General features: G+C 41.4%; 1 protein-coding gene across 1 annotated transcript in view; it reads right to left on the bottom strand.

Moving 5' to 3' along the window:
* Positions 1–26,548, bottom strand: part of LOC112555487 — a 52,891-nt gene that overhangs the window by 24,108 nt on the left and 2,235 nt on the right. Inside the window, exons 2-6 of the mRNA XM_025223921.1 lie at positions 17,853–18,006; positions 17,424–17,529; positions 16,453–16,631; positions 14,434–15,180; positions 12,038–12,252 (exon numbers count right to left, since the gene is read on the bottom strand). Coding sequence (XP_025079706.1) covers positions 12,038–12,252; positions 14,434–15,180; positions 16,453–16,631; positions 17,424–17,529; positions 17,853–17,855 — 1,250 coding nt within the window. The 5' untranslated portion in view covers positions 17,856–18,006. The remainder of the gene's footprint in view (positions 1–12,037; positions 12,253–14,433; positions 15,181–16,452; positions 16,632–17,423; positions 17,530–17,852; positions 18,007–26,548) is intronic.

The raw sequence follows: 26,548 nt of genomic DNA, 5'->3' as shown, positions 1-26,548 counted from the left end.
GCAACTGCGGCTGAGTAACAAGGTTCACTCAAGTACTGTCCGAACTTCAGCTGACTAAGTCCTACCAAAACTTCTTTGTTCTGTTTAGACATTGTCTGCAGACACATGAAAACCCGCTCCATGGCAGCATCATCTCTAACATCACTGTCCTGAACTCGAGGAGGTTGAGGACTGACAACCTGACGAGCAACAGGTGGAGTCATCGCTCGTTTGTTCCACTGACCAGCCTGTCCTGGTGCTGACTGAAGGACCGGAACATTCTGACCAGCTACCGACTGTGTAGTCATCGGCACGCGGTTGAAGTAGACAGGAGGCAGGAAGTAGGCGCGAGACTCGAGGTCAGGGTACGCGGCCTCAACCCACTGGAGCCAGAATGTCTGGGCGTCTGTTCCCTTTAATAAAACCATCGTACAATTTATTTGAAAAAAGGAAAGCCGATACTTCAATCACTATATTTCGTTTCTTAAAGAATTTTCGACATGTTACAATTAAAGGGTAAAAACATAGTGGAAAGGAAAACTATATACAGTCAACCCCAGGTATTCACACCAAATCCTGAAGAACCAAAACGAATCCCATTGCATAAGCCTAATATTATTCGCTTATTAGGACCAAAAATCTGTTTAATCGGACCAAAGAACAGGAGAGCAAATTAAAAAAGCCACAAGCCGCCATTGTAAAGCGGATGTAAATGGGTCAGCGATATATCAGACTACCTCCGTGTTCCCCGAGAGAGTTTTGACTATGCAAGGTTAGCAAGTCCACAAAGTTGTGTTGACAAGAACAAAACTCATGGGAGGTAAACATGTCATCCACGATAAAGTTTACACCAGAAAGCTATCATTTCACCAACCCTTTGCTTCAAAAAATTAAGCTTGGTGTCTGTTGGATGCTTTTAGTTCCGAAGCTTTAACTGCTGAACATTTTGTCTTTCTCCTGACCTTCATATCGTGACCCCAAAAGTTCAGGGCTTCCTTCGAACACTTTAGTCAGCGAAATGTGTCTTTTGTCTCCTACCAACATGCCACTACAGGACGATTTTAGCTATGGGTGAGAGAAGAATGGGCACAATGTGAACGACGATGAGGTCTGTTTAGAAAGTGTAATTCGTTAGTGTGTCATGTTTTCGACTGAGACTTCAGTATGTTCTTGCATCGTACTTTATGTATTTTACACTCAAAATCTGTTTTTGTATATATCGTGACTATATATTAAGGAATTCTTTTTATTTAAAAAAATTTGAGCTTTTTATAGTGTTGATAACGAATCCCATTTGCTAGAAAAGCTAAACTTTTCTAAGATGCTCTTGCTGTCATTCCTTTGCACATCCTTTTATCAGTCAGTATTCAAATGATCGCGGTCTTGTCTCACCTGTTGAGTCGCAGACGGCGGAGGACCATCCATGGCTGACAGTGTTGTCTTGTAAACAGGGTGACATCAGTGGGAGTCAGCACCTGTAGTCTGTGCTCTTCCTCCACACATGGAACCCATCTGTTTCATTCTGCAAAACATTGGTTATTGGTTACAAGGACTCGGCACCAAAGACATTTCTTCTCTTGTGATTGTTTGTATGCAGCAGTCGACAGGTGAAAACACATTGTGCAAACTTCACCTTTTCAATGTCGTGTTTACTAACGAATAAAATAGTTCTTGATTTAGAAGTCCGGACCAGAGCTGATTAAATGATTCGTGCTTACAATAAACAAACTAAACGCAGTGCTTGTTTTCCACTGGTTTGCAAACTAGTAAAACATGTTAATTAAAGTGGCTATCATCTATGAATATCGCGTGGAGTAAGCATATTCTGCATTTTGTCAATATGTGAACAGGTGCTAACGGGAGAATTTGTGTTGTTAAGTTCAAGTAAATATAGCATGCCTGTGTGTAGAAATAACAGGTATATCAATTTGTTGTGCCATCTACATACAGTGCAGCTGCTAAATTTTTGTATGTGTGTGTATTTGAATGATCTACATTTAAGTTGTTTTTTTTTTTTAAGGTTGCTCAGATCTTCCCCTCTTCCTCATATTTCTCACACTTGCTATTTTCTTGCTGCTACTTTGTTTTGTTTTTGTTTTACTGGTTCAGTTTGTTTGGTTTTGTTTTGTTGTGTTTTTTTGTTTTTGTTTCTTTTTTGGTTTTTTTTTTTACCTTTGAACTTATTTTTAAGTAGAACTACATATATAATAACGGAACACTGTTCCTATGTTTCAATTACCCATTGGGATAATAAAGTTACTCATTATCAGCTAATCATCGCGATCAAGAGTTTTCTTTTAATCAGCAAAACTAGTTTGACTTTACACCTGTGGTTATCTCATATTACTGATCCCAAAACAACTAAAATCACATTTATTATTGTTCCTCTTCGCCATAGTTATCAAAAACTGTCACAACTAAATCTTTAATTAGTTAAATTACTGCGTGTGATAATGGGCATAAAAATGTTTCGAAATTCTAAATCATCAGTGGTGAGGAATTGTTTTCTTTCACTGAAGTGTTGACTGTTTAACAGTTTTGGTTTGTCTTATTGGATGGTGCCTACTGTACCATCGAGTTTCAACATACTACTTATGTTTCAGGGTTATTGATGCTGCCCCGGACAAGAGCTCATCATCATCATCATCATCATCACCATCATCATCATCATCATCAGCAGCAGCAGCAGCAGTAGCAGCAGCAGCATAATGTTAATAATAATTTGTGCGTTAGTAAGTGTGAAAATTGTGGGTTATCTGATTTTTCTGTAAAAGATTGGGGGATAGTTGATGTGAGGGTGGTTCATATTCGTGTCTATACACGTTCGGCAGAAAACATTTAAACACCTTTTGTTAAAACATTGCATCACAAGGAAGACACATTAGCCTTCTTCTTTATTAAAAGTAAGAAATAAAATCCAATCAAACATAACTCTTTGTGATGTCACCTGTAAGGTGAAAAACAGAGTAAGCAGCATTCACGTCGATAGAATCAAAATGTGAAAGTAAAACACAACTTACCTGCGCTTGTGAAGCTTCAGGAATGAGTGAAGACGCCCCCTAGTGATATCAGTGTGGAGAGATATGCTACAGTATCAGGTGTAGCATGCATGATGGTACAGTATCACATGACACGTGCACGTGACACTCAGGGGAGATAAAGGTGTGCGCGCGCATGTGAGGACATTTTCGGAAATTAAAAGAGAACGAGAGATAGCGGTAGTCAGCATGATATCAAGTTATCAAGGACCAGTCCTGCTTGACTATGATATTCACTGAAAACCTTTTCTCGATTAGTGTGATGTGACCTAATATAACTTCAACAACATGTCACCGTTTGTTTTACTGAGACATTTAAAGCGATAATGCTCGGTCTCTTTTTTTTTTTCTCTCTGTTTTAATGATCAAGCTTAAAAGTTATTTTAGGATGAGAGAGAATTCTAAGTGTACCTTCAAAATTATTTTGTTTTCTCTGTATTTATCTCTCACGCACACGCACAAACAAACAAGCACGATCATTCATCAGTTGCTATCATCGTCGTTGACTATGAAGTTTGTGCCATCAGGCAGTGACGTCACGTGTCTACAGTCGTTAGGGAGGCGCTGGTGTCGTGACTTTGTGCCAGACACTGTCCGCCTTGTTTCACTGAAGTCAACATTAGTAGACGTGTCCTGTCACATGGTTGTGCTTTTTCTTGCTCCTGATAAGTACAAGGGAACCAGGTGTAAAGCTGTCTTTTAATAAACTTTCTAGAACTTACAGAAAGAGTGCATGCACACAGCAGTTAAAATCTGGAGGTGTGTTTTTCTAGGCGCAGCGGTAAATGCCCGCGAATGAAATTTCGACCGGTACTTTGAAAAAAATTATATCTATTAACCTACAACAAAATTCCGTTTTAAAGATAATTTCTAAAACATTTCCGTGATGTGAATGTTAAGAATTATAGGTTTTTTGTTTTGTAGTAAAGTAAAATTAAAGACTCTAACTATATGAGGCAAAGAATTCACAAATTGGGAAGTATGTTAAAAGCCTTTCTTTATTCCAGGTTATGGTTTAGAAGCATTGCATGACAACCTCCATACCTGGTAGGGGTCATGGTTTAGAGTCAAGTACTACAAGAAAATCTTCATGCCTACTACCAGGGATGGTTTGGAATCAAGCATTCCATAAGTGTCCGAGCTTTTCTTTATCTCCCAACGTGGTCTCGTCGTTGCTAGGAAACATATTCAGTCAATTAATCGTCTTCTCACTTTCACCGGCAAAAGTTTTATATCTTGTTTTGCTGGTGATCATACCACCACCGAGTCTTGCTGTCTCTCAATTCTCTGGGATTCTCCTACCATTACTAAAGAGCAGTAGTCTCCCTCTCATTTTCTTCAGCTGATGTCTCCCTTTGTTGTTTTGTGCTTTTGACCAATGTCTGTCACTATTCAGCACACTTCTACCCGTAAGAGCAAAGTTAATAAACTACCCGTGTTAATAAAATGAGTTTACTTTCCTTTGTTCACGGTTTGTAGGTAATCTTTAACGAAAAAAAAATTGTTGCCATCAGGAGATAACTTACAATCGCTTTAAAGCAACGACCTGACAATGTAGAAACTGACCTTTTGTCCTCTTCTTGCCACCCTTGTCATCCAGTGAGGGTAGGGATGTTTCACGATGAGCCAACAACTAAACTTTACATCAATAAATCTCTAAACTCAATGAAACGAATTTTGACGGACGACTCGTGTCTATATTTAGTCTCGGAGTTCTGTCCCCTTTGTTTACCACTGGCAGTAAACAATATCAGACTGAACACTTTAGTGCACGACACTGACATTACAGTCTGATGAGTAACTTTGACAGCACGTGTAGAACATCTTATACACACAGTGACACAGATATCACACTGGTAGACTGACACATTTACACGTACCTCTGAAACACACAAACTTGTTGACACTTGTTGTTTTGTAAACAGAGAAACGGACTTCGTGATGTAAAAATCTGTAATGACGTCATATCTATTACATCATAAGGTGATGACGTGGTGATAGACTGAGAGTAGAAGAGGACAAACACTAAAAGACAATTGTTGGTGTAAGACACTGACACACGACTACAGCAGGTGACAGGTGTGTCAGTGTCAGTGTCAGTGTCAGTCACTTTCTAGCGGCTTGTCGTCAGGGGAGACAATCACAAGTTGTGACGTACAGCGGGACATGAGGTCAAGTCGGGCAGTGGTAAAGTGGTACGATTGTAAATACTTAGATCTAAAAAAACCAAATTCACTATTGTCCAGACAGACGACGACTTTTCTCTCCAGACCACGAACACGAAGTCCACCCGCCACCCACACCACGTCACTGCGAGCCATGGCCACGTCCTCGATGTCATCATCCTCCATCACCCGCACTGGGATACCCGCTTCTTGCAGTCCTGTGACCATACCCGGCTGATCACTAACGTCATCCCAGTACAACAGCAGCACGTCTCTCCACTGTAGACAGGGTGGTGTTGTGCCGCCACTGGTAGAGGTCAATGTTGTAGATGTTGTTGTGCTTCTCCCTGTCAACATGGATATAAACAATAGCATCGTGACGTCATCACGTAAACTGAGAGACACACGTCACTAACAGTTTTATTTACAAGACCGTTTCCCACCCGTTCGTTATTTATCACATAGGTAAGTGTTTAACTGTAAACACTTCTTTTTATTAATATATACTAGATATATAAGTATTGGAATATCATTGACCATTTGACTGAGATACAAACTACCATGACAATGTATCTTTACTCCTAACTGTGTATATTAAATGTCTGTGTGCCTGCCCTTTTGAGCAAAAAGAAAAAAAGTCTGTCTTGGGTCTCCTCGACTTGATTTGATTTGAACAACGTTACACTACACAATACACACACCTACCTGTAACACCAACACGGAGACTGTGTAGAAAGCTGGCCACCTCACGACCGCACATCACACAGTCAACTGTTAAGCCTTCTGAGTGACCCTCACCTCGGTGATACAGTCGTGTGACTGGCGGGCCGTCTGTGTGGTCGGGCACACCTCGCTCTCTGTACGGCAGTACAACACGGCGTATAATGATCCTCCCGTCCTGCTCGACTTTCCTGACGACGGCCGGAGGAGAGCGGAGGGGTCTGGTTAAATATTCCACTTTCCAGCCGACGGTTGGTGTGTTTACATGGAAACAACTTGCCGCCCACAGATGGAGACGAGGAACTCGTGTCTGCAGCAACTCATACAAAGTCTGGAAGTTGTTGCTCCTGTAGACATGACGGTAACATAGGATGTAGCTACACGCGTTACACTGTGTACTATTATTAATGTGTGATTCTGTTTGTGTATCATGTGTAATATTGTTACCAATGATGTCATCGAGGGTGTGATGTCACAATAATAAATAGTTTTGATCCAGTAAATGCAGACAGCATCTACCAATGTGTCTAATATATTGATAACACGTTGTACAACTCACACTTCATCAGCAATGACGTACAACGACCCTCCGCTCGCCGCCTGTGACAAGTCGTTGACGGCCTTCTCCACGTCGTCACTGTCATTAAGTTCATACTGCAGGAGGTGAGGCTGACCGGGTGATACACCTGCTGACTGTTGTGTCTTTACTGTCTGCAGCAACAGGTGACACAACATGCTGCACGCTACACGACTCCCCCACCACGTACTGACAACGTAGACGTGGTGACCACATCGCAGCCACTCTATGGCCATCAGCAGCAGCACCACAGTTTTACCTGTACCGGGCGGTCCGGTGACAAAGAGTGTGGGAGGCGCCGTGTGTAGCAGGTGAACTTGCTCCGGGAAGAGTGTTATTACAGCAGTGTAGCACTCTCCTGTCCACCACACGGCCTCACCCAGGGTCTTGACACTCACACATGGAGGACATGTGCATGGCACAGTCACTGATGTCGCCGGACCACAGAACCTACAACAAACAAATGTTGGATCCTTGACCTCATCTTACTATTAAAATAAACATCAACTGCTGCGACGAACCCTGTATATTTAGTTATTTACATTATTTACTACAAGTGGCTTGCTTCATTTAGTAATAACTTTTTCTGTCTTTACGTACTCACGTACTTCTATAATAAGAAAAAAAAATTAGAAGTAGTTATTAAATTCTCTTTCCCTGTCACTAACGGTCTACTGTCCACTAAGAGTTGTACATGTTGCGGTGAAGCATGAATTCTTCTCTCTAACTTTATTCTCTTCACCAATAAATACTGTCACCTCCGCAATCTAACGCCAACCAGAAAAAATAGCTATTGTTAACTTTGTGAAAATAGTTTTTCTGAGTGAATAAACAAAGTAACCTGACATTACTGTTCCAAATTGTTAAGAATCTTCATTAAATATTTAACAGTTTTAACATCAGAGCTGAGTTGTAAAACTGGACGCTTGATGAAAGTGGCTTCATATACAGAATAAACAGAAGTGGGCCGACTACTGAGTCTTGGGGGACGCCACAAGAAAGTGGAGCAGGGCGAGATGTTTGACCATCAACAAACACAGTCTGCATCCTATCAGTGAGGTAGCAGTTGAACCCCGCTAGTGCAGGTCCAGAAATCCCGTAGAGGGTGTGTAGTCTATGAAGGAGCAGAGAGTGGTCCATAGTGTCAAATGCAGCAGACAGGTCCAGTAGAGTTAAGGTAGAAACATCACCACTGTCAAGGGCAGATAATATGTTGGTGGTCACTTTAATTAAAGTAGTTTCAGTTCTGTGAAAAGGTTTATATGCTGACTGAGCATGTGGGATGAGCTGGTGCTCCAGTAAGTAGCCCACAGCTGTGTTAAACCAACTTTCTCTGTGATCTTTGAGAGAAAAGACAAGTTGGAAGCTGGGCGACAATTGTTCGACACATTGACATCAAGCATGGATTTCTTAAGAACTGGCTTCACTAGAGCATTTTTAAACAAAGATGGGAAAACATCTGATCACAAGCTGACAGTGACAATGTTTGTGATGGAAGGAAGTAAAATATGTAACTACTCAAGAAGAAGACTTGTGGATATTTGATCTAACTGGCAAGTTGTTGGCTTGGCTTTCAGAATAACCGCCTTTATATCAGCATCACAGGCTGGTTGAAATTCGGCCAGAGAGTGTCCCTGGGAAATATCACAAGAGATGCTGTCAGGCTCTGATATCGAGTACAAAAATGATCGAATGTCCGAAATCTTGTTAGCAAAATAATTTCACAACACTTGTGGCAACTGTGAAGCAGGATAGTGGGTGGGCAGTGCCATCGCCTTGCTATTTCTAGTCATTCGATTTTACAAGTCGAAAAGTGTCTTGAGGTGAGTGCAATTAATTATTTAGCCTGAAGATATGATGTTTTAACCTTGTTGATACATTTTCCAAGGTTTCGCTTCGCATGCCAAGACATGTTGCCATGTCAATTGTCTTTACTTTTGGGTTATTATCAACCTCGGTAATTATATCCACCTTTTCTGGAAGCGAAAACATTCTCCTTTCAGTTGCCATGGTTATAGGGCTGTTTACCACAAACAACAAAACGGGTGCGACTACATACAGGTCTCGAGTGGAACCCGTTTTAGGATGAGGGTAGAGAGGTGGTTGTGGTCAGATGAATAACACGTTCGCTGTAGGTAACTGGAGTGGCGGTACATGTACACAACACTGTCATAAAATACAGGTGAATGACTCTGGTCAGCCTTGTCTTTAACGAGGTGACTGTTAACAGGCGGCGATGTTAAATGTCAGGATTCTCTCAACAAGAGACATGTAAACAGTCTCCAGAACCCAGAGCTGACGTTGAAGCTGGGAGTTTCTTCAAAAGGTGCAGTGTTTGTTCGGCCTTTTGTATTGGTGGGGAGAGAGATTCTGCCATCTGTTCCATCTCAAAGGTCATCTCCTTCCTTTTCTTAACATTCAGCTCCAGGAAGACGCGGTCAAACCAGTTCCCCCACGCAGGCCAGGCACTGTAACAGGGACTGAGGATCTGCTCGTCTGACAGATTCATTTCTTCCACTGATAGTGTCGTGAAATTCTGGGGTAGAGCACGTGGAGATGGTCAGAGGTTGTGATTTCTGTCGCCTCGGCTGATCACAATCTCGATACCTCTACCACTCACGTGGAAATTTACCGCGTGCTCTCACACTAATCTGCTTATTACACTTTTAATTAACCACTACAAGGTGCTCAAGCCACCCATCACACCACTACAAGGTGAGTTGCACCAGCTGGTGGTGGGGCCCAGGGGCCTAGACCCTTCCTAAATTGAAAAAATAAATGTATAGAAGAGAGCGAGCCACGTGTTTTCGCTGTTTCATAAACAAGACCTTGGATATCTCTTTTGGCACGTCCACTCTTAGTCGTCCTTCCGCTGACTGACCAACCCATGCAGACCGCGTAGTCACGTGATCAGCTCTATATGGCTGAGTGCACCTCGTGATACAAAAGTAGAACGTAAGCTCAGACTTTGGGAAAGACAATCCTGCAGACCTCTATAATGTACTCGTGCGTGAAGACCCACTGGGAAAAGACCGTACTTACGTGTCTACATTACTTTATCTATATACGTGTCTAAATTACTATATTCTTGAAGTGTCACTGGTAAGAAGACACATGTGTATACCTCGTTGTGTATGTACATACATCTGTACGTACATATCTCTATATGTGTATACCTCTATATCTACATACCTCTACATCTACATACCTCTGTATGTACATATCTCTATATGTGTATACCTATATAACTGTATATACCTCTAATGCACGTAGAATAATTGAATATTTAAGTAATCTACATATACATAAGCAACAAAATTTACACATAATAGAAATAACAAATAACAAGACAATATATCTGCTATAATATAGGAAAACTACACAAATCAAATCAGGTTTTAACATTTGCTGTATGTGGCAGTTGTCTCGATGCTCCTCAGTTACTGTAAAAGTCACTTTTGTTTACAAATAATACCGTTATTTAAGAACTGACATGACTAAATGGCAGCCACTGTTTCCAAACATATTTCATAGTTGGTCACAAAATTTGTAACTAATGGAAAGTGCCAGACTATGTGTTAAAGGTTTTCATTGTCCTGATTACAAAAGACAACACAAAGGAGATATAGTGAGCTTACAGTGAAAAAAACGATTTTGTGGGTAGGATCTGAAGTAAAATTAAACCCTCTTAATGGGGTATCTATAGTCGTATAGAGAGGTTTTAGAAATGTATCAGCCCAGTTACATTGCAGATGGAAACACTTTATTATCTTCAAGAGATTTTTTAAAAATTTTCTTTAATCCCTTCTAGCACTCTAGAAGTGTACTGAGTTATGTATTTGTTTGTAGAGGGTAAGGGTTGAACAGCACTCTGAACAGGACAGTCCCTTTCTCACGCCGGCTGAGTACCTAACAACCGGCCTTACACTGTTTACCCGCGGCGACTTTTTTTTTTTGGTAATGTTAATCAGAACAAGTAAGAACTTTATCTTTTAATTTAACCATCAGTCTTAAAGCACATCCATCTCGGCATTTTTTACTCTTATACTTTTTGTTTTAAATGAAAGCTTCGGTCACGCGAGCTAGCGTTTCTTTCGCGAGGTCGAGGTCAAGATTTGTCAGCTTGGTAACCACGTGTGGCAGTTCGCGCATGCGTACAACAAGTCAGTGCAAAAATCATGTGCAAAAGGAATAGTCGCCACCCGCGGCTACTGGCTACTGGACCTGTTGTTACACCAGAAGTTACAAAGTTGCCTGAGCTACTTGGGGAGACTCTGACCAGACAGGCTGCATGGTGGTGACCACTGGCGCCACGGGGGAGGGGAAGATCGTGACGAGACCATGGGAAAAGGAGATGGATGGTTCTGGAACGTTCGACGGGAAGAGAATAAGTCATGAAGCCTTAGGTTTGAAGTTTTTTGCTTTTAAAGTCAGACACGACAGGCCTGCTGCCAACTCAAACTCTGAATACAACCTACAGTTGTTAGGCGATTCCCATCTTTCTTGTGTTCTTGTACGACCAGCCCACCCTACGTAGCCATCAGCAATCGACGTGTTAAATACACATTTTTCTAATAATATTCAATCCACTAGTACAGGTTCACTCTGAGACACTAACAGACAATTGCACTTCATTTGATAATATTTTGTGGACTGTATCAGGCCCATGTAGATTAAGAGAGTAGTGCTATTTAAGTCGGGATACCTAACATAATTCTTCAAGAGTCAGAAAAGTACCATTAACATTAGTAAAGTCTCCTAATTTTTTAAGTTTTCCATCCAACCGTTTCTTAATATATAAAATTTTTCTGCCTCTATTAATATTATAATTAAAGTGTATAGGCTCCCCGAGAAAGTCTTCTCTACATGTTGGAATGCACTTGCTCATATAATTTTTATAATGCCTCATCACATCTTGCCAGAATGTATTTTGAACGTGTTTACTTACCATATTCACCACCACAAGTGTCAAGCTTTGCTAACTCCGGTGAAACAACTGACATCCAGCTAGTAAGACTGCTACTGTTAAGTTTCAGACGACTTAACATCTAATGTTGAGTGTTACTATGAAAGAGTTAACACTGAACACTGTTAGTCCTCCTTCCTGATGTTGCTTACAACTCACAGCTCTTTTAATTTGTTTACATAACTTTATACATGGTTAGGGAGGTAAAGGAGCGACAGAGAGGAACTTATCCTTAGTCACTTAAAGCTGGCCCCGAAAGAAGTGAGTTCTCTAGCACCTCACTCTCCAAAGTCACAAAAACTATATGACCTTTACCTTTATATATACACATGAGAGTTTGTGTATGTGAGTAAAAACAAAAATATATTTTTTTAGTTATGTATGTGTATGAAGGGAGAAATATCGCCTTACTGACTTAGTGGCAAAGTTGATGTCACTATCTGCATAGTAACATGAAAGATTTACCGAAGAGAAAAACGGGGAAGGAATTGATCATCAGCATCAGCGATCTAGTGTGTATCCAGCGACATTGTCGCACACCACAGTACTTACTCCCATAATCTGTTGACTACAAATAATGTTTAGTATTTACCTTGCTATTAATGTCCGGTAAACATCAAGTGTCATGTGACTGTCAGGTCCAGCATCAGCCACACGTCGCTGCCACCAGTGTCCGAGTTCCCTCAGCACGTGACTACTGACGTCCCAAGGTGTCTTGGGGTCAGACAACTGATCAGAGGTCAAACAAAGACCAGCCGCGCCGGCAGCATCTGTTGTCTGTGGTTTTCCAAGGCAGCGACACAGGTCCTTTACAGAAATAAAATTCACGATCAGCAGCGAAATTCGCTAAACAGAGGTTTCCGGTACACGGACTTTTCGCCGATGGACGTTTCGCCACGGACGTTTCGGAGCCGGACGTTTTGCCGACCGGAATTTCGCCGCCGGACGTTTCGGCGCGGGGCACTTCATTTCGGCATTTCACGCGGGACCTTTAGCCGAAGTCAAGTGTGGGACGCCCCTTAGCTCACACATTTCTCTCGCCATTGTATCAATGTATCAGTGAACTCTCTCTCACTATCCCTCCTCATGTGAACCGTTAGCTCACACATTTCTCTCGCCATTGTATCAATGTTTTTTCTCAAAGCTATTGCGCATAATCTGTGACAATCAAAGCGAACTGTCTGTGAAGTCTGTGTGTAAAATTTGTTTGAAATAAAGAATTATTGTGTAATCTAGTAGTTACTTTCATTCTTTGAGAAGTAAGTAAGCTCTCTCTCTCTCTGACATAATGCGGCGAAACGGCCGGCGGTGAAACGTCCGTCGGCGAAACGTCCGCACACGGAGGTTTCCAGCTGATAGTTATGATGCCTCATACGACCTTTTGAACTACATGCTCTTCACCCCTGTCTTAGCCTATGCTCTGCTGAAGATTGGAAACTTTCCATAGTTCTTACAAACTATACGTTAAGGTCTTGCTAATTAGTTGGGTAAAACTGTTGACACCACCTCTCTACCCATCGACACTTTTCTTGTCAAGTGAGACGACCTGAATTACACATTAAGGAAACATAACTACTTCTCATTCTTTCGTGGAAGAGTACGCAGATAAGGTCCTGATTCGGCTTAAAACTGTTTTGAAACAATAGACTCTGATACTTGTTTTGACACCTAAAGTAATAAATTTATGTATTTTGGAACTACTATATCTCCCACATAAGAGTTGTCATTCTTGTTTATCATTAACACATCTATCAGACCTCTATCATTGTCACGGACTAGTCCGTGCCTCCAGTGTTTCTTCACCTGGTAGAAAGAGGTGGAGGGGAGCAGGGTGGAGTAGCCCGCCCTGTGTGTCGCCCTCTGCCATGTAATTGTCAACAGTGTAAGAGAGGACGGATGGAAGGTTGAGAGCGTGATTGTCCTGTTATAGTTTGAAATCGTGGGTCTCTGGACACCACGTGTATTTCGGGCACCACGTGAGTTGTGGACCCCGTGAGCGAGGCATGAAGTGCTCACCCTGAGTGGGGTGTGACAGGAGTATATATAGACGAGAGTTGAAAGCCTAAGGGGGCGATCTTTGGATTAACACAGACGGTGTGTAAACGTGAAGAAGCTGTTTTGGAAGTTGCTAGCGGGAGCAAGGTGTGTCGTGAGACAAGAAACGAGTGGGACCAGAGAGTCTCGCTGCAGTCTCCAAGAAGCTCTGCGATTGTCTGCGGAGAAGTGAACTCTACTGCTGTGTGCTGGGAGGAGGCGCCGCTCGAGACGGCTAGAGGTTGGACAGCCGGAGTCGGTGCGACGACGACGACGACACCTGCAACTGGAATGATGGTGGCCCGAGTAGAGGAACCCCCCCCCCCCCCACCATCCCAAACAGCTAGAGAAGGCCTGTCTTCAGCATCTCTACTGCTGAGTGCGGGGAGCGGGGACAAGAGCCGCCGAGAGGTAGTCAGCAGAGACCTGACTACACTGAAGCAAGTGCCGAAGGACTGAGGCACCATCGTCACCAACGTGGAGGGGACCGTGAGTCATTCATACTCCTTTGAAGAATGATCAGGGTAAGAGCCCATGTTTGAACTGTTTAAGAAGACAGAGACACTGTGAGACGCGAACTGGTAGAGCGGGACATTAGTAGTAAGTAGCGGTGCATGTGCACCCTTACTCCTTGATTTGTGTTGCCGAATATTTGTGCACGTGGACCTTTCGTGTGATTTGAAAGGTGCTCTTTAATACGTATCTTCACCAGTGCCTTGTTATTGACAGATTGTCGTAGCTACCAGTGGATTTAAGTTAACAATTGTGGAAACTGCTGTTCTCCTGTGTATGCTTGTTTATGTTTTTATGTGTATTAGTAAAAGAAACGTCCCAACCTGAAGTGATCTCATGTCGTTTTTCGTAAAAGAATGCGCAAGTCCGACGTCAGGTCGTGACAATCATCAGGACAACGGTTTAGAATTAATATCGACAAATTACACCTACGAATATTACCTGAGTGAGTTGTTTGTCACCAGCGATTGCCTGCTCTACCTGATGAGCCGTGAGGTTTGGGACAGCGATGGTCTTGGTGATGCGCAGACCGGAAGCGATGTCGGACACCAGGTGAGACAACATGGCCTCCGCCTTGTCCAGTTGAACGATGGCCTGTTTTAGTTTCTTTCGGATGTTGTTGTCCATATCCTGCTGTGACAGACCAAGCTCTCTTACGTTGTCACCAACAGCCTTCACCTCACAGACCACAAAACCGTACTTCCTGTGAATAAGTAGCACATCAAAGTCGCCCTTGTCCCAGTTTTTCGGCCGAGGAGGGGGAAGACTTCTAGCTAAGGGCACCTGGGCTGCTGCAGCAGCATAACAAGGTTCTCCCAGGTACTCCCCGAACTGAAGTTGACTCATTGCAACAAACACTTCACTGTTCTGTTGAGACATTTTCTGCAGACAAAGGAGAATGCGCTGCATGGCTGCATCATCTCTAACATCACTGTCCTGAACTGAAGTAGGTTGAGGAATGGAACTTTGAGCAGCGGGAGATGGATTCACCGCTACTTTGCAGGACTGACCGGACTCTCCAGATGGTTTCTGAAGGACAAGAATATCCTGACCAGCAATGGTCTGTGTAGTCATGGGCACGCGGTTGATGTAAACAGGAGGCAGGAAGTAGGCCTGTGAGTCAAAGTCAGGGAAGGCGGCCTCAACCCATTTTAGCCAAAACTCCTGTGCTCGCTGTAAAACATCTTCCTGCATCAAAGTAATTTTTAATGAAAATGCTTACAAGACTAGTCGGATTATTCTTGAATTGATATGTAATTTATTTACTATGCAAAGAACACTTGTTGGTTTAGTTGTTTTTCCTACACTTTAGATAAGAAAGTAACAGAGTGTAAAAATACGTCTTTTAATTTTCTTGGAAATAGTATATTATTTTAAAATAACCATTTTAAAGGGATACTCAAGGCTTGTGATAAAGCTCTGGCGACGGTCAAACGTTTCAAAACTATATTTAGTTACAATTACAGAGCACGAGAGCAATACAGGAGAAATAAAGGATTCGTTTCTCACTCAATTACCACTTATTAGCACTATGTCGGTTGCCAATGTTTATAAAAATTGAAAAAATCCAGTGAAATCGACCCTTGTGTCCTTCCGCCGAGAAACCACGATAGCTTCCCGAGATAGTCAAGCAGACTTGTCTTCTTATGACATCAGTCTCCTTATGACGTCAGTCTCCTAAAACGTCAGTCTCTGACAGGAAGTGTTTGTGGTCATTGCAAAGATTTGACGTCTGTTTATTCTATGACGCACTCTGTGTGTAAGACTCTATCTTTTGGAAACTGATGAAAAGAAAATTTTGAATCTTTTTCCATCTTTTCGTGGCAATCGGGTGGAGCATATTCTCGAGGCATGGTTCTCACTATGGAAACCACACGTCATAGGGTCACGTGACGGAGGACGAGACTTCGTGGAAGAAAAAAAGAGTCCCGTGTAATTTTTCTTATTAAACACAACATTCTACTAAAAACCTTCAACGTTTTCCACATGAACACACCTATAAATAGACGAGATTCAAAGTGATCCTACTCTTTACGCGATTCTAAGCAGTTTTATTTTGCCTTTAGAATCCCTTTAATAGTCTTAAATTTAAAATGACATTAATTATTAACATATAAGCTTTCTTAACTAAAAATATGTGACTTGATTTTTTTTACAGCTATTAACCGGAGGACAATTACTATTAGCATGAATTTTCTGATCAACACAATAATTATTGCCGATTACGAAAAAAGAGCTAACTTTGCATTTTGATTAAATTTGTGTTAAATACATAAAAATAGACCAGAAATGACTAATTTTATTTCAGTAACATGACTTTTAAAAAACATTGCTGACCTGTGTATTTGCGTGATTTTTTTTATTGACAATAATGACTTTATCCATCGTCACTTCGTGGACATACTAATAAAATACTTTGATGATTTTAAACTTCACCGCTCCTTAATGTAGCTACTACACCTGCGATCCAGTCATCTGATTGAGGAGCATGACAGCATTGTTGAATTGTCTATGGTCACCCTTGATGATGACAGTCTTCCTGTCAGGTACGGATGATGGGTTGGGGTCAACCTGTACATCAGCACCTGACAGAGTCCTGACCTCCTGGAGTCGGCGCGCGTTACCTTCAATAATGTAAACTATATGAAGTATGTTAAAGGATTACAGTACAGTAGTACAGATTATCGTTTGTGTCTTCATATTTTGTCACTTTTGTTTAAAATTTACAATGCTGACATGACAGTAACTTGTTTTTCACGAACTCTACAAAGGTGTTGCAATGATCTACTGTCTTGGTCCCAATGGGCAATTTAAACATGGCGAGGTGCTCTAGTGACAGTAGGTTAAAAATAAAAGTAGAATACGTTCACTGCAAGCTGCATCGTTGAGATGTACAGTGAAAGGAAGGCAAATTATATATACTAAAAATTATATATACTATAAAACAAAAAACAAGTTGCATCAAGAATAATCATGTGCACACCACCAACATCACACACACACACACAAACGATTTCAGGTGTCTGTTACTATTACATATTGGCAAGCAATACGTTTACCTGAGCCAGAAAATACAAATTGTCTCGTTAGTAAATGTTCAGGTATATATAAAATTTCTGAAGCTTTCCTGTTTGTTGGTGGAGAAAAGACGCTAAATCCCTCTGTCCGACACCAATTATCTATTAACAGATGTGGACAATACTGTTCAGGCTCTTTCTATCATGGACAGAGAGATTGCAAAACCAGCATACAAATGAAAAGGATAAAAGACTCAATAAACAACTGGTAGAAACCTGGTACAGTTATACAAATGTAGTATACAGACCAATATGTACAGATTTATGTCAACACAATCCACCCCGTGTCTGTAAGACTTACAGCCTGTCTGCTCACAATGCCACTTGTCTGTATTTGCAAGAAATACAACTCACCTGGGTCTGCAAGACAAGCAGCCTCAGCATTAGTCACGTGGTGCAGGTAAACTTCGACTTTCCCTAAAGCTCCTGTACCAACAGCCGCCTTCTTTTTATGTTTGTCCTGTTGGTGAAAACATCAGGTGTGACAATGAGAAATTAAATACAAACATATTCTAGATGTGAGGTGTACGTGAGAGGAGACCTGCTGAAACGGGAAACAATTTGATGATTAGAGTAACATGAGTGACACTATACCGACCTAGCTGACGTTTTGTCACGTGTAGAGCGACACAAAGTAATGAGACTAAAAATAGAGAATACTAGTGGCGGACTAACTAGATGTCAGAATGTCGGAAATTAACTTTAAAGGATTACGGCCATACGACTGTGTGTTAGTGTGAGAGAGAGAGAGAGAAAGAGAAAGAGGAGATGGCCAAAGCATACCATTCTCTTCAGCAGCTACAGCGACTGTCCTCTCTCACAACAGGTAACCAGACAGGTAACAGTCGTCTGCCCTCAACAGGACCCAGTCTGTGGGGAGCATCGTCTGTCGTCTGCAGGAAACTCAATGTAAGCTGTTCGCTGAATGAAGCAGATTCTGAAAAACAGCCAGGATGTCTCCCCACTTACTGTCACAATCAAACACAATGCTTCACTTACTCATAGACTTTTGTATGTTGCATGTACTTTGCACAAGCAAACTTTTTTGTAATTAATAATACTTTGATTTCTGAGCTCTAACTTTATACGCTGGTGGTGCGGCAATTTAACCAGCGGTTAGGAACGTGGGTTGTTCCCCTTCTTGGGTTGTCACTGTCATGTGATAACTAGTATAGTGCTATAGTGTTGGTGTCGCACTCTTGCTTTCCCGCCAGTCGAGCAGACACGCAGCCGGACGGACAAGCGCAGGGTAGATCAGGTAGTTCAATGGCGGCCTATCCTTCTGTCCATCAGAGGAAAAGGACGGTCGGTGTCGGGTCGCTCAAGGAGGGAGAGCGGCGATGCACTGTAGACCAAGCCCCGTATGCATGTAGCCCGGAGAAGCTGTCCGGTCTGGCGGCTCGCGTGTAAAGTTATCGGCGGCCTTCACTGTGTTCACTGGCAACAACGTCGATTGTTGAGAAGAAATCGGGTGTTTGGTGACAGATCGCACCCGCTTGAAGTGTTGGATGACTTAAAACTGTATTCAAAATTTATTTTAGACGAGAGAACATTCTAGCGCTGACCGCTGAAGTGTCATGCGAGATCGCTGTCACCAGTCGGCAAGACACACTAACATCTCTACTACAAGTGCTCATCTCTTTACGATATTATTTCACATCAAACTTTCAAGAAGTATGGAGAATTCACTGATGTAGACAAATCGACTGTTAGTCGTACTGTGGCGAGAGTCACCGATGTTTCGCATCAGCGAGCACCTAACGAAATTTCATTGCCGGATCAAGGTTGTGCTGAAAAGACAAAGATATGCAGACACATCGGGCTTGTGAATTTCCTAAAGTAGTCGGATTTATAGACAGCAACTGGATTTCAGACTCCAAAGGAAAATAAAGTAAGTTTTTATATAAAATATTGATAATTGAATTTGTAGGGCGCTTGTACATGTGTAAATATTTGCTCAATGCATCACACGCGAAAGGATTGCAAAACAAACCTACAGTCCAGTACATGTATACAAGAAACATGTACACAAAATGAAACCTTAGAAATGAAAGGCTCTACATACTTAATTATCTTTTAAATTTTAAAAAATTTGTTGACCAGCATACAAATAATTTATCGCCTTACTATACTCACAATCCTAATGCCTAAAAGTTCCATTCTTTATGGACATCAACAAATGGAAAGACCCTTATTGGATGAGATGGATAAAGATGTAAGGAATGAACCAAATAGTGCTACATTACACACAATATTTCTTGAAAAATTCTTAAAGTAAAAGGTTATAAAATCAAATCCCACAAATGCAAACATTGGTTAAACATGCCAATTGATGTGCTTGTCTGTCTATGATAGGAACAGTTTGAACACTATTGCCCATGTTAGATATAAGATCATTGGTGTCAAGCAGAGGAATTTGAGTTTTTGTTGCAATTAGTAACTTTTCAGGAAATTTGCATCTACTCAATATCTGTTCATGCCACTGCAGGAGAACTTGTTTTATTGAATTCATGCAAACCTTATGCTGTTCTAAAAATGCAGAAGGAATATATATATACCCAAACACAAAATCTTTTTTTTTAATTTCAACTGCTAAATAGTAAGTGAAAGATGTGTGTGCAAAGGGTATTGTGGTAGATGTAGGAAACTAGGAATTTTTTTTATCACCACTTTGTTTTGTAACTAAGCACTTGCTGTCTAACTTAGCAGATTTAATTACCTCTAATATTAAAAATGTTTGTCATTTGTCAATGACATTATACTTTGTGTGTTCGAATCACCATATTCAGTAAATGTATCAAGCAGTTTTTAACAAATACTACAATGTTACCCTCTCCTTATGCCACTCTATATGTTTAGCATGTGCGTAGACACTTTATAAATGCAATGAAGTCTAGCTAGATGTGTATGTAATAAATAGTAAATTGCTTTCAATCATTAAATAATGCATCATCTGGGTTATCAGTTTAATGATGTACAGAATTTAAGACAACGTTTGGCTGAACAAAGCAATATTTGTAAATATTTACATTTCAAGACTCTTCATTTGTCTTTGATTTCAGGGCACTTCAATGTGCAAACCTCAAGAATTTACTTTTTGTGTAAATTACCATGACTCTCCATAAAATCTCTTTTTTTTTAAAGGTTGAGTCACAGTAACACCTGTCCACACGGCTGGGCGTCATGGTTTTTTTTTAGGGGGGGGGGAGGGGTCTGGAGCACTGGTTTCTTCAATCTCTCTCTCTTACCTATAACAATAACATTCTCCAATTCTCTTACTTTTTGTCTCTCCTGCACTCACACATTTTCTTGCATCTCTCGCTCTCATTCTCACACAGGCATGCAAACAAAACTCCACTTTTACTCCTGCTTCTCATTATATTCAACAACACATCAGGTTCATCCTATCTTTCACTTTTCTAGGGACATTATAACTATAGCAATAAGTGATTACAGAAAATATACTCCATGCTGGCATTTTCAATAATATAGATTAGAAGTGTGAGCTGTATGAGAAGAAAAATGCAGATTTTCTGAGGTCAGATTTACTAGGATAGGTTTGTGTTATGAGGTAAAGACGGTGCTCCACAACAGTCCAGTGTGCAGATCCTGGGCTAGGGTACTTTGCTGTGCAACTTCACCCCCTCTTCCCTTTTTTTAAACTTCTATTGTATTGTTTTAATTATTAATGATTTCTGTCAATTTTTTCACAAAACATGTACAACACAGGCAATGATACACAATTTATTAAGTCCATAAAACTACTAAAGGCCTTGATGTTGACATTAAACGTTTATTATATAAAGAAAGCACTTAAAAGGAATATGTAAACCCTGCTCAAAACTACTTTTCTAACATATTAAAGACTAACATATAAGACTATACACAGCTTGATTAACATGATTTTTCTCGGCAGTCAATTGGTTTTCGCGAAAGGCTTGACAGAAAATTGATCATATTAGAGAACGAAAACATCCCAAAGCAAAGCACAAAAAAACACTGCAAGTTTTGAACCCAGCAACTGTCAATCTTCAGACTTCGCTCGTAACCGCCACGCTACAGAGACGTAGCTCACGAAGCGCTCTAATCTTACTTACTTGTAGTTTAACATCGTCTCGGATCTTTTGGGTCTTCATTTATTTTAAATTTACCTGTCATCAGATTTAGGCCTTGAGTTATTTGGCATGTTCCAATCAACTTTATGCCGCCCTTCATAGTGTTTAAAAGTTATAGAATTAGCCCCACAACAAGTTTCAAAGCTGGCAAAGAGTGAAGAGGAGAGTTTGCTTTGTACGGAAAAGTCGCTGACGTCACTCTTCAGAAGGCTTCCGAAGTTTTTCCCTTCACTGGAACCTTGAGGGAAAAAAATAAGCCTCCCGTCAAGCAAAAAACTTCGGCAGCAGTTCTGAACGCTTGCAATTTAATAATTCTTTAGCCGTTAGCGATAACTGAATCAAGAAGTCTGGTCTCAGAGTCTTGCATGATTGCATCTATATTTAGTCCATCAAATCTGTTTGAGTGTTCTGATCATTTGAACAGGAATCTTCTATGCCGCCATGTAAAACTCTTCGCAAGCACTTGAGCAACCAAAATCACTTTCACACAATTTGTCTTCCTGGCTTGTCTCACTGCTGATTGATTTTTGCTTATTGCTTGCAGTATGTAGAGTAGGGACAGATGCATTACCCCTTGTCACACAATAGCATCCAAAACACAGCCAACACTCTTTCCTTTGTTCTCTAACAAAAATAATCTATCAACACTAGATTAAAAAGGCCTGCCGGCCGGCCATCTTTGGCGCGGCACGCCGATAAACAGACAATCCCACAAATTCTTGTCTTTCAAATTGCTGTCTCCCTCCTCCAGCTACATTTCCTGTCCCCCTCCCGGCTAAAAAATAACATTATAAAAATATAACACAGAAGGTTTGTGACAACGAGAAAGCTAAATCAGCTCAGACAGCACAGGAAATGAAGAACTATAACATCAAGCTCCTCGGCCTCTTCGAGACAAGTTGGAATGGCAACGGTCAGACCAGACTTTCGTCAGGGGAAACCATCATCTACTCTTGACATGAAGACCCTGACCATGACCACACACAAGGAGTAACAGTACTGATGACACCAGAGGCTGCAAGATCACTAATAGCATGGGAACTAGTTTATCCAGGACTCATGTCAGCAAGGTTTAACTCCAAAAGAAAAAAGATCACCATCATCCAGTGCTATGCAATTACCAACGCAACTAAAGATGAGGAAAAAGAAGACTTTTAAAACTCCCTACAAGCACTGGTTGATTGTACTCCAAAACGAGACCTAAAGATCATAATTGGCGACATGAATGCCAAAGTTGGAGATGACAAGACAGACAAAGAACACATAATGGGAAAGCGCGGAGTGGGCAACTGCAATGAAAATGGTGAGCTGCTCACAGTCTTCTGCTTCTTCAATGACCTTGTAGTCGGAGGCACAGTTTTTCAGATGCGGCCACAGACCACCACCTGCTTGTGGCAACCATGAAGATAAAGCTGAAGTCCTTCCATGACTCATCCGAAAGATCGCACCACAAGTTCAACGTGCAGTTTCTTAGAGATCGTAGAAAACAAGAAGAGTTCAACTGTGAAGTTAAAAACAAGTGTGCAGCATTGGAGGGACTCCTGGAAGAAACAGTGGCCAACCTGTGGACAGGATTACAAGAGACGTGGAAGACTGCTTGCACACACGTTTTGGGAAAAAAAAGTAAAACAGCAAAAGTAATGGCTAACTTTCAGGACCTGGCAAAAGATAGAGGAAAGGAAAGAGCTGAACAGAAGACCAACCAATGTCAAGACCAGCAGCAAAAAGAAGAGCACAGAGCAAAATACTGGGAGATAAACAGAGAAGTGAAGAAGAGTGCAAGTGACGATAATAGACAGTTCGCAAACAGGATGGCAGAAGAGGCAGAACAAGCAGCTGGGCAAAATAACATGAGGAGACTATACGAAATTACAAGAATTCTGTCAGGAAGGAAAAACACCAATGCGTGCACACCAGTAAAGAATGCAAATGGCAGTGTCATCAATGGGGATGCAGAACAATGATCTCACTGGTGGAACATTTTGAGAAAATACTTGAGCGACCACCACCAACAACCACTTTGGACATTGTCCCAGACGCCGAACAGCTCCAAGTCTTTAACATCTTTAACACCAATGTAAAGTCAGTCCTTCTGTATGGATCTGAGATAAGGTGAGTGACAAATGCCATCACTAATACGATACAGACATTCGTCAACAGTTGTCTGCGCCACATCCTCAACATCAGATGCTTGAGAAGACTTCCAATATAGACCCGTGGGAGAGAAACAACCAAAAACCTGCCAGCCAAGACATCAGGAAGCGGAAGTGGGGCTGTCTGGGACGCGTACGGATCACAGCGCCACGAATCACACGAAGTCACTGTCTGCACTATCTACTCACATCCCCACACGTGTTCTTTCGCACCAGATACCACAAAGAATTGACTTGGGCAAACAAACAGCACATCAACGGCATAGATGTTTCTTTCAACCGGCTTAATTCAATTAAATTACTCGACTGTTTTTACGAGTAGTTCCCAAAATTCTTACTTACAGTTTTGATTCTGTACCGGGAGATTCACAGCTACACACATCCAAACTTCCGGAGTAATCGTTTGAGAATAACCCTTCCGGAACAACTCACACGTTCCAAGTCTTTGAACTGTAGGTGCTGTTTCGGCAGACACCTGGCTGGCGTCCTCGAATAATCCTTCTGGAATAACTGAAACGTTCCAGAGCAAAACCAAGCGGTCCGGTGGCGCAACGGTTAGCGCCTGTCACCAATACAGTAAAGGCTGGCTGCCCAGAGTTCATTTCTCGTCTCGGGCACGCTGCTCTTTCTCTGCACGTGGCATCTGTTTACAGGGCTGGCTGCTTGCCGTGATATAGCCTCAGTTGCTGGCACGGCGTAAAACACCAATTCCCCCCCCCCCCCCAGAGCAAAACATTCGCGCACTCGGTCCACCGCCAGTCTTTTCTTCTCTGTCGTCTACTCCACTCATTATTCTTTTTTTTTTTTCAAAAACGTAAAATAATATCCAAAATTGCGTCAGATTATGACGTTAGATTATGACGCAGCAACCCCCTCCTCCCCTCGCTCACGCACGGGTAAGGGTGATAATGCCTACCTAACAACAGAAAGAGGTGACAACCCCCTGTTCCTAACAATCGGTCACACCTTGCGATAGCCAGCCGACAATTTAACGAAACAAGCTCTGGGCTGGAACCCACAGGGGAGGCGCAAGGTTGGGAGAACCAGACAGACGTGGAGGAGATCAGTCCACAGAGAGGCGGAGACAGCTGGCATGACATGGTCCCAACTGGAAAGGGACCATAGAACTGGGTCCGATGGCGGGGAGTGGTTGCGGCGCTAGGCTCCAGTGGGGGCGAATAGGAAGAAGAAGAAGAAGAAGAGGAAGAAGAAAAAGAAGATGAAGAAGAAGATGAAGAAAAAGAAGAAGAAGAACACAACTTACCTGCACTTGTTAAGTTTCAGGAATTAGTCACTAACGACGCCCCCTAGTGATATCAGTTTGGAGAGATATGCTACAGTATCAGGAGTAACATGCATGATGGTACAGTATCACATGACACGTGCACGTGACACTTAGGTCAGATAAAGGTGTGAGCGCGCATGTGAGTACATTTTCGGAAATTAAAAGAGAACGGGAGATAGCGGTAGACACGCATGATATCAAGTTATCAAGGACCAGTCCTGCTTGACTATAATAATCACTTAAAACCTTTTCTCGATTAGTCTCATATGACCCAAGTCTGTCATAAGCTCACGTGACGGAGAACGAGACATCGTCTAAGTAAACGAAAAATGTAATTTATCTTATTGAACACATCATTCTACAAATCCTTCAACCTTTCCCATATGAACAGACGGGAAAATAGACGAGATTCAAGTGGATCATACTCTTTACGAGATTCTAAGCAGTTTTATTTTGCCTTACAATCCCTTTAAGACTAATTGAGTTCGTCGTGGAGGGTCACATTGACACATACATTACCAATTCTATTCTATCCTACCCATACTAATTCTTAGCACTCCATCTTAAAAGCCAGTTTTATGGTTTCTAGATGATCGTCACCCATTATTTTTGTCCAAACTTTTCGATAACCAAATACAGGCAGTCCTCGACTTACGACGTTGATCCGTTCTTACGAGGCGTCGTAAACCGAATTTCGACGTAAGTCGGATCATACGTTCATACAGTACTGTCTGTACCATAATAACAGTACAGTACTGCAAACACTTAGCCTATCCAAACACCTATCCTAACACAGTACCCTACATAATTATCAATAAACATAAGTACAGTAAAATATTGTGCAGTACAATACGTTTAATAATGAAATACTGTACTGTAAGTGCAGTAAGAGTAATAAACAGTGTACGACGCTAAACCTCGTAAGTCGGAATGAGTGTCGTAACCACAAAACGACGTAACTTGAGACCGTCGTAACCCGAGGACTACCTGTATATGTACATACACAAGATACATTCCATGCTGGCTTAGACTAACTCATCTCCCTACAAATTGTGTATCTAGGAAAGCACTAGTAATATTAGAAAAGTTACTTCAAAATAATAATACAAACTGTAGCTGAACCATATAATGATAATACTGTACAAATTTAATTTTGGTATCGTTTGGAAAAATCAAGGCGTTGAGAATGTCAAATTTTTGTTGAATGGAGTTCAAACTCAGGCTAATAGACTGTCATCAACAGGACTGACACGATACACTCACCAGTAGCTTATGTTTACTGTATATTCTTTTAAAATAACTTTATCGATTACTCCATATCTCTCGCCTCATAAATAAAAACTGTGAAGACACCTTACATTTACATCAGGTATAATGAATGTTCAGTGTCACAACCTTAGCTACTTTAAACAACAGTTCTCAATGCAATGTCCTTCTAGTTACAGTGACGAGACTAAAATTCACTTTGTGCTTGTTTGCCCTACGTATATCACATTTGAGAGAAAAGACTATTCCACCAAAGTTTTATAATTTTTATCTCACTTAAGATTTTCTGTACTCACGGTCGACAATAATCCAGACACAAGATGTCGCCTCGCCATTTACCTGTACAAAATGGAGGAATAAGGAAGTGACCCACTAGTCTTTACTTGCCCGGTGCTCTATTCTCTATTATCTGTTATCACAAGGAAGTGGTGCAAAGTCCAGAAGAGATAACATTAGCAGTGGGTTTTTTTATTTCTTGCTCGCTGCGTCATTCGAGATAAGAGAAAATGTCAAGAAGAAAATTATTGCACTGAGCTGAACACAAACACTAACAGTAACAAACAGACCCACTAAAGTAGACACTAACACATACAGACACGTTTGCTCACACACACACTAACACTAACACACTAACACTAACATACACCTAAACAAGCACAC

Source organism: Pomacea canaliculata, linkage group LG14 (genome assembly GCF_003073045.1).
Source record: "Pomacea canaliculata isolate SZHN2017 linkage group LG14, ASM307304v1, whole genome shotgun sequence".
In the NCBI taxonomy this organism is placed as follows: Eukaryota; Metazoa; Mollusca; class Gastropoda; order Architaenioglossa; family Ampullariidae; genus Pomacea; species Pomacea canaliculata.
Note: the sequence above shows the minus strand (reverse complement) of the source record. Positions and strands in the feature narration are given on the sequence as shown.